General features: G+C 53.4%; 3 protein-coding genes across 3 annotated transcripts; 1 reads left to right on the top strand and 2 right to left on the bottom strand.

The window, feature by feature from the left end:
- Positions 1-287: 287 nt before the first annotated feature.
- Positions 288-1563, top strand: B0H18DRAFT_886658 (chaperonin 10-like protein; the record flags this gene model as incomplete). Its single annotated transcript, XM_048041133.1, has 5 exons — positions 288-408; positions 465-602; positions 663-1204; positions 1269-1448; positions 1510-1563. The coding sequence occupies 5 exons, from the start codon at positions 288-290 to the stop codon at positions 1561-1563; spliced, it is 1035 nt and encodes a 344-aa protein (XP_047886759.1).
- Positions 1564-2483: 920 nt separating this feature from the next.
- Positions 2484-4397, bottom strand: B0H18DRAFT_959663 (uncharacterized protein; the record flags this gene model as incomplete). Its single annotated transcript, XM_048042845.1, has 12 exons — positions 2484-2500; positions 2558-2583; positions 2633-2673; positions 2719-2733; positions 2789-2905; positions 2951-3048; positions 3105-3236; positions 3287-3303; positions 3349-3412; positions 3558-3707; positions 3893-4164; positions 4345-4397. The coding sequence occupies 12 exons, from the start codon at positions 4395-4397 to the stop codon at positions 2484-2486; spliced, it is 1002 nt and encodes a 333-aa protein (XP_047886758.1).
- A 1236-nt stretch (positions 4398-5633) lies between these two features.
- B0H18DRAFT_1044198 (cytochrome P450) lies at positions 5634-7954 on the bottom strand. Its single transcript, XM_048030707.1, has 7 exons — positions 7661-7954; positions 7215-7604; positions 6930-7153; positions 6716-6894; positions 6264-6659; positions 6109-6208; positions 5634-6052 (listed from the first exon to the last, which is right to left on the bottom strand). The coding sequence occupies exons 1-7, from the start codon at positions 7863-7865 to the stop codon at positions 5969-5971; spliced, it is 1578 nt and encodes a 525-aa protein (XP_047886757.1). The 5' UTR covers positions 7866-7954; the 3' UTR covers positions 5634-5968.
- Positions 7955-8316: the final 362 nt, after the last annotated feature.

Genomic DNA, 8316 nt, shown 5'->3' with positions numbered 1-8316 from the left:
AAGTTGAACGTGAGTGAATGGTTCTCTGTAATCATGGAAGTCATAATAATGTGTATGTTGAAGCGCCCTCAGGCTCCGAGTCCTGTCACAGACAAGCCCGAGCTCGGTATCACCGTGACCGAGTACTATCACCGCCATAATGCGGTTCCACTGGCGCTCCAGTAGCGGCAACTCTATTGTGGTGACATTCATTCCTGCGATGAACATCCAAGGCCATCAGTATCTGCCTTCGTCTCTAAGTTGATTTCGAGCTGCTTTCAATGACAGCGTACTCCCGGGGCAAGACCATGAAGGCGATCGTGACCTTGGAAAACGGGCAATTCACACTGAAGGACGTACCCATACCTCAGGCTTCGGCGGGTGAGATCTTGGTCAAAATTACCGCGAGTGCTCAAAACCCTGTGGACTGTAATGAAAATTCTTCCTTAACCGACGTATTCACAACTTTGCTGATTAACAATCAGGGAAGACCGCCCTTTTGCACAAGAAGCCTAACAATATACTTGGCTGTGACTTCGCGGGCACAGTAGTTGAGCTCGGACCGGAGGTTCCTGATACGTTGAGACACGTAGGCGAACGCGTCGCTGGATGCGTACAGGGAGGTGAGTATTGGCCTGTACTCGGTAGTATAACGGGAACCTGATCTCCCGCTTGCATACCAGGGATAGCTCCCAACGGCGCATTTGCTGAATATGTTGTCATGCAAGCCGCCCTGGCCATCGCTCTCCCTGATTCAGTGTCTTTCGAAGACGGCGCACAACTTGGCGTAGCATGCTTCACAGCATGTCTTGCCCTTTACGATTGTCTCAAACTTCCTACGCCCGACCATCCCGTTGAAGAGTCGAGCTCCGTGCTTATATGGTCCGGCACCTCTGCGACCGGACAGTATGCCGTTCAATTTGCGAAGCTGAGTGGTATGCGAGTTATCGCGACGGCGTCGCCGAAGCACTTCGAACTCGTCAAGGCTCTCGGGGCAGACGAAGTGTACGACTACGCCAACTCTCAGACCCCGAGGAAGATATTCGCCAGTACCCGCGGTTCCCTTCGGCACGCCATGGACTGTTTCAGTCAAGATAGAACGCCGAACCAAGTCAGCACGTCGCTGAGCAAGGAGGGCGGCACCATTGCGACTCTGCTGCCCTATGTCAGCAGGTCGAAAGGTGTTCAGACGCACCTGGTTCTCGCTTACACTATTCTGGGGAAGGTCAGTGCAGCAGCCGTCTCCTTGACACGAGTACATCCCTATTCAGATCTCCACGTTTGCACAGGAGTTGACCTTCCCCTTCGCATATCCTGCTGTAGAGGAGCATCGTCAAAGTGCCATGGAATACGCGAAGTTAATCTCAGCACTCCTGGCGAAAGGGAAGCTCAAGCCCGTTCCAGTCAAAGTGTTCCCTAACGGACTGCAAAGCGTCCATGACGGGTTTGAATACATGGGAGCAGGGAAGGTAATGAGCGTTCACTGTCTCGTCTCCGAGTTCAGCCGTATTCTGACATCTGTGCGATGAGGTCCACGCGGAAAAGATCACGTATCGGATTTCAGACACCCCGGGCATAGATTAATGATTACAGCGGCCGATGTGTTGCGACCTGCCTACTACGCCGTCGCCGACATCGCATTTAAGATGATGCTATATGGCTGTGGTTAGCTAGGATCCGGGTGAGAGCGATCACAAAGCATGTGTATTCCGTGTTCCGTTCGTTCACATCACTATGTATAGCTATTAGTCTCCTGCAGTGCTCACTGTACCTTGGGCGGCGCATCTACCGAGCAAGCTAGCACTTCGTACTGATCGTACGGCAGACTAGACCCGCCGTAGCCCCAGCAGTAGGTAACTTGATAAGCAGAACTCCAAGCTCTCAGGTGCAGGCGGTTCGATAGGCCGGCACATGTCACGATGCGGCTTCTCCGCAGGCATGATATCCCCATGGACTTCGCGTCCGGTCTGTAAGCGCGTCATACATTTCTCTCCTACGGGTATCGGCCAGTCACGTTCTCACATCCATGGGTAACGTGTGTATGGTTCTGTCAAGAAGCATTGCAAACAGGATGCCCTCAGTTTCAGGGTCCCGCTCCCATCATTCTGTTACCCCGCCAGTTCAAAGGTGTCATGATAGGTCCGTACATCAGCTCCTCATCCCATGATAAGTACGCTAATACGCAGAGTATACTAGTACTGACTGAAAGCAATAAATACAGTATTCAGCCGTGCGCCGATTTGGTGCTACATCAACGGTGTCATACATCTCAGATAGATAAGTAATGCTAGGTAGTGGTGCCAACGTCGTGTCTTTCCGTCGAGTGTTCACCGACATCTATTTATTGTCCATCTCGATCTCCTCGAACACAAGGATGGTCGGTTGTGAACCAAGACTCCCGTTGCCTCGTGTTCGCGGGCCCGCGTCGTACTTTGACCAGTGTCGCCTCGAACTGTGCTCGACCTGCTTGATCTTCAGAAAGAGTCGGAAGCTAAGAACGCCGTCTAGCGCCCACGTAACCCTGAGTGATAGTCATGTATATAGCGCATGTAGTGCCGAAGCGAATAGGACTACTCACGGTGGCATGAGTAACGTGTCCGCAGCCTGGACATCCATCAGTTACTGATGCTGCGCGTGGGCGCGAAAAGCTCACCGATCCGAATATGGTTGGCAGTAATCTTGATAGTCGTAGAACTGGGAACGGTGGTCAATGAAATGCTAGACAAGTAGTGAACGGACCCTACGCAGAAACGCCTAGACATAATTTGATTATGCATTTTGCAAAACGAGGGACACCGTTTTGACGCACCAAAAATGTAAGGAACCCCTGTTTGTATAGAACACCGACAATGGCAGTGTTGGGTCTACGCGGGGTCATCAGGGAGCTCAGGGTGACCATGGCAAGTGCAATCAAATCGAATGCGACCTGTGAAAGGATTAGGATATGTTTGTCCATTATCCCAGTACTCACCATGCCTGCCCAAGAGCCAACAAGATACCAAGACTTCTTAGGGAATACGCATGTCGCGGCCTGATTTATGGCATGAAACTGCACGTATTGCACTTCCGCTAAAAGAGGATTTACTCGTTAGCTATCCACATTGAGCAGATTTGTCTTGCTATACCGGTGAGCTGCTTCAAGACGTAGCCGTCAGATACGATAGTTCCGGCCATACATATCACGAAGGCTACACCAAGGACATATTTGACAAACTTTCGGTCGTCCCAGATTCGGTACAATCGAAAGAGAATGTAAGCTTCCGAACAACGGTGAGTGCAGTCAAGAATAACGTCAAACTTCACTCACAATGGACTGATGCATTACTAAAAAGACCATAAACGACAGCGAAAACGGTGAAGGAAGCACACCTGTCATGACCGCCGGTGTCAGTGGGCGGATCCAAGGCGACGTGTACGTCCTTAGGTCTCACTTCTGATATTTCAACGGCGTATAAATGAGTGACAACTCTCAAAACCTGCAACGATACTCACATGCCTATCCATAGGAGCAACCCCGCTCAATACTGTTCAAGGTACTTGAGCACGTCGCAGAACAGCTCAAGACAAGTGTGACACACCGACTGCAATATACATGAGACCGGCTTCCCTAAGATATACGTCGGCGAGCACGCATATTGCCAGAAAGAGAGGCGGTTCTTGCCACACGTATTGGATCTCCCTCGGTAAGTTGAGGAGGTGATCATAGAGAACAAGTGTTACTCCTGCACCTGTGCTATCACGACGTCAGACAAGGGAGCACAGGAGCAACGAATAAGTGCCTCGCCTGCAAGGTACTTGGATACTTCCAATGAATCGATGTCGCTGATAGAGACGGACATCTTATCGCCGTCGCGGGGGCTTGGGAGCGCCAGGAAGTATTTCCTGTTGCTTCATTGCATCGCTTATAACTAACTTTGCGCACGAAGCGCCGTTCCGTAAGGGTTCGGGATGCCAACGGGCTGCTGGCGCCCAGCGCAGCTACCAGCTGAACGCATCGCCGTGGCGGAGCCACACTGCAATGACTGTCCGACTGTCCAACAATGATTGCGCGTATGATGGTATGATGCATGAAGGGTGCCCAACAGGCTCTGAGCGGAGATGCGACTCCCGGCGGCCTCGGAGAGCGACGCCGCTGTCATCACCACTGGATGCCATACGATTCTCCCTTTCACAGAAGAAGCGCGACTAATGGGGAGGAGTGAGTCTTCGGGGCATGATATCAAATCACTGGCGCCTGTGAGTCCCATGCTCCTGAGGGAGGCATCATGCGGCATACGGACCTAGGTAAGCTATCGAATGCAACAAGCGGGTCAGAAATGCATCCGTAACCATGCATACAATGAAGCACACTATGATGATACGTACCGCAAATCAGGAGTCGAGTAAATCTTCTCGGTGTCAGTACTTAGCGCTGACATAGCTCTCAGGCGTAGCTCCTAAAAGACCGTGAGCAGAGACACGGAGAGCTTCGGCGTGTTGCTTGGCTGAATCATTGATGACTTGGTGTGAGTCTGTCCTTGACATCAGTATCAGGAACCGCTTCAAAATTACTATTCAAGCAGTGGCGTATCATACCTTGAATCGCCTGCGAGTATGCTCGTATTCGCCGGCCAAAATCAGCTGAGTCATACGAAAAGCGTCCTCCCCCGAGAACTAGCTGTGACAATGTATATATAGGTCAAACATCTTACGAGGATGCATGAGACTGAATGAAGTTCCACTCCGCGCAACATCGGATACAATGTAGCGATATGCTCGGAACTGCACTCGGCCTTGACTCGGCCAGTCATTCCCAGAGAGCACTGCTTTAGTACGCCGCACGTCGGACGGTACAGGTGTGTCCTGTGCATCCATGTCTCAGCGTATTTCGCAGCGCCCGCTGTGCTCTTTGACTCCAAGACGAACGCCGTGAAATATTGAGGATCATTGCAGCGAAGCGTTTATTTCCGCGTCTTTTGAGGCATGTTCAGGGAGTGTACGCATTCCTATTTCATCAGCTCACGTAGCGGGGACGGGTGCTTCAGGGATGCCGATACTTCAATCCGGGCGGCTCGTGATTTGATGCTGTGAACACGAAAGATAGAGCTGTTCAATCAGCCATCCAAAGGAGGACCACTACTCAGCCACCACTCACAAAGTTTCCCAGGAAATCAACTTCCATCGCAAGCAAAGGTCTATCGTCTTGGCGTCAGACAATGCGCTGGTGATACGCATGATATCTGCCAGATGCATCTCTAGCCTGCTTCGCTGCATAGCTCGGCTCGCTGAGAATATACGTGCACTGATGTCTTGCTGGAGGAAAGTTCGATTGCGGCTGCAACAGGTTTATGCGGCGTCACAGCTTGAGCTAATCGTGCTACTGGCTCACAAGTTGTAGGGGTTTCGATGAGCGATAACACAGCGCTCATGTATCTTCCCGGTCGGGATTCGTTGGTCACTTCAAGAGCCTTTAGGTGCCAGTGTGTGTAGAAGATGACGGTGCAGAACTGCACGATTGAACTTGAGTACTTGAGTTACGAGGTGGCCACGCCTGAGTCAGGAAGAGCCAAGCGCCCGCGCCAGTAGCGATCTAATCTTCCCACGACAATGGACCCACCCTCCTCCTCCTCCTGAATAATGGAGGAGGCAACGTTCGCGAGCACACTTGAGGACTCGGAAAGAGTCGGACTACAGCGGTTGTATAACAAACACTATGTTACATAGTTTGTTTGATCAGGCGGCGCGGAAACATGTGCGATCGGGTCTGACGACCCCCATCGCCAAGCCTAGTAAGATGTATCTACTATGCTACTCTGCGTTAGTACATCACCTCTTGAATCGACTAATATCGGGTCTCCGCGGCCGAGGTCTTCACGGTCTATCATTCGATGCTCCTATTCATCACCGCACTCACTGTTAGGTAGGTCGATCGCTCAATCAACAACATGAATCTGCTAGATGTAACTTAGATCGATAGCAGCTGTCAGACTTGTTCAACCAGTCTTACTGGTCACATCCCGATCCCTGTTGCTCTGCGCCTGACCCCCACCCTGCACTTGACAGGCTTCCGCAAGAAACCCTCCTTGGTATCCAACTATCAAGAGCATGAGTGCCCCGTCCATATCGCAACGCATCACCGGATACACGTACCTTTTGGCTAGTGTCTTCCAAGACGAAGTGGTACCGTCGGAATACGGAAGCTACGATGATAAACAGTTCCATACTCGCCAAATTGCGGCCGATACATCCCCTACATCAGCGCTCAGTCAGAAATATTGCTGCAACACCGCACGAGCGCAACGCACCTCGGTCCGAACGAGAACGGGTTGAAGGCCTTCTGGAGCTCGTTCTTATCCCGCTCCAGCCAGCGTTCAGGTCGAAACACGTCCGCGTCGCTTCCCCATACGTCCTCGTTTCGGTGGACAGTGTAAGTCGGCACCGATAGGACCGTGCCTTCGGGGAAGAACCGCCCGCACACCGTCAATCCCCCGGTAGGCACCTCGCGGGGCAGACCGATTCCAGAGGTCGAGTGGACTCGCATGCCCTCGTTGATCACCGCATCGAGGTACGGAAGACGTCTGACTTGCTCGAACGTGACGACGGGATCATCCTCGCCGCCGAGTGCTGCGTCCAGCTCGCGCTGTAACTTCTCCTGGACGTCAGGGTTGGCTGCCAGGTGATAGGCTATCGCGCACGACGAGCTTGAGATGAGGTGATGAGCACCTAGAGAACGACTCGAGCAGGAGAACATACTCACTTCGACGTTGTATCTGACCCAGCGATGAGCTGAGTCAGGGCGTCCGCTGTAAGCTCCTTCGCACCCAACGGCCTCCCCTCCTCATCCTTCCCCTGCTGCAGCTTCGATAGCAAGTCCGTCCTCTCCGTCGGCGCAGCCAGACGCTTCGAGATCGCAGCGATCGCCATCCCCGCCAACAACTCCACTGAGGTGGCCCCTGGCGGTACCAGGGGACGAACCGAACGAGCCACGGTCGCCAGCGCGGTGGCAGCACGCCGATCGACGCGGAGTACTCGCCACGCTCGTTTATAATCTGCACGGCGGGGCAGTAGGTCACCTCTGGTGAATTCTTACCTGAGCTACCGTATGACGCCATTGCGGCCTCCTGGGATAGGACAGTCGGTGCAGTATCTGCGCAGGCTTGGAGCATGCCGAACGGTGCCCCGAAGGCTAGGTCCCCTGAAGGAGACAGTCACGCATCAGTACGGCTACCCTAGCGACGTCGACAGCGAATGCGTACCAATGATATCGAACGCGAGGTAGTTGAACCACGGCAGGCAGTCCATCCACACACGGCCTCCCTCGCCCCGCCAGCCATCGCCCTCCTTCCCCTCGAAGCCCTCCGCGCCGCGCCCGCACAGCCGGTCCCACTGCCTGAAGAGCGCGGCGACGTGCACGCGCGTGTACGGCTCGAACTCGAGCACACTCTTCTGCGAGAAGACGTGCGCGACGACCTTGCGCTTGCGCGTGTGGTCCGCGCGGGAGCGCGTGTTGAAGAGCCCGCGCGTGATGGACACGAACGCGTCGTAGAAGTCCGACTTCGTCGTGCCGTTCCCGTGCGCGTAGACGTCCTGGATCCCATCCGGGTCGCAGATGGACAAGTGGTTTGGCGCCAACCGGACGAAGGTCCCTGTGTGACGATGCACGTTCAGCTCGGACGTCTGGTTCGATGGGAAGACTTCTCACCGTACTGCTTGTGTAGCTGGTGGACAACCTCAGAGCGGTGGCCTTGAGCGGCTACTCGTCCGAGCCATACGTCCGACAGCTTGGCTAACCAAGGGCCTGGGTAGGAGCGGAGGGCATGTGGATCTGTGAGGTAAGGTAAAAGATGCGCGAGGCATGCAACGAAGAGAAGTACAAGGGCCAGTAAGGCCACAGACATCGTGTTCATGTTGTCGACCCGAAGTGCGAAGGCAGATACACAAATGGGGGCGGGGATACCTTCATTTCCATCGTTGACCTCGAGGTTATGTAGGCAAAAGCTACATGGTGCGAACACTTGGATAGTGTTTGTGAATATGGCGCAAGCGCCACAGCTGCGAAAGTTCTGCGCTCATTGTTTTCTGTCACGACTTCCAGCTCTGAGCATAGTCACAACAGCGCCTGCATTTCTTATATCATTCAGTGTGAGCGGCGTTCTAGCCTACAGATTGAGTTCGGGTTGTTTAGCTCACTCACATGAGCAGACAGGTGTCATGTCATCCCCTGGCTACAAATACTGCATGGGTACCCGATGTTTCCTTCGCGAACGCGCGCAAGCAGTAATCGATACCTGGAACGGTGGAGAAGATAACAGATGCTGGACACACATTGAGTCTCTCTATGGACATTGGCGTACATGG

Source organism: Fomitopsis serialis (genome assembly GCF_022376445.1).
Source record: "Fomitopsis serialis strain Sig1Antser10 chromosome Unknown B0H18scaffold_151, whole genome shotgun sequence".
Taxonomy (NCBI): domain Eukaryota; kingdom Fungi; phylum Basidiomycota; class Agaricomycetes; order Polyporales; family Fomitopsidaceae; genus Fomitopsis; species Fomitopsis serialis.
This window is presented reverse-complemented; position numbering and strand designations above follow the sequence as displayed.

Excerpts from the sequence above, each read along its gene's own strand:
- B0H18DRAFT_1044198 (XM_048030707.1), bottom strand. The coding sequence starts at position 7,865 with ATGAACACGATGTCTGTGGCCTTACTGGCCCTTGTACTTCTCTTCGTT. Across the intron at positions 6,895-6,929 it reads GACCGTGGCTCGTTCGGTTC|TTGTTGGCGGGGATGGCGAT; the intron begins GTCCCCTGGTAC and ends ACCTCAGTGGAG. Across the intron at positions 6,053-6,108 it reads TGGAAGACACTAGCCAAAAG|TTGGATACCAAGGAGGGTTT; the intron begins GTACGTGTATCC and ends TGCTCTTGATAG.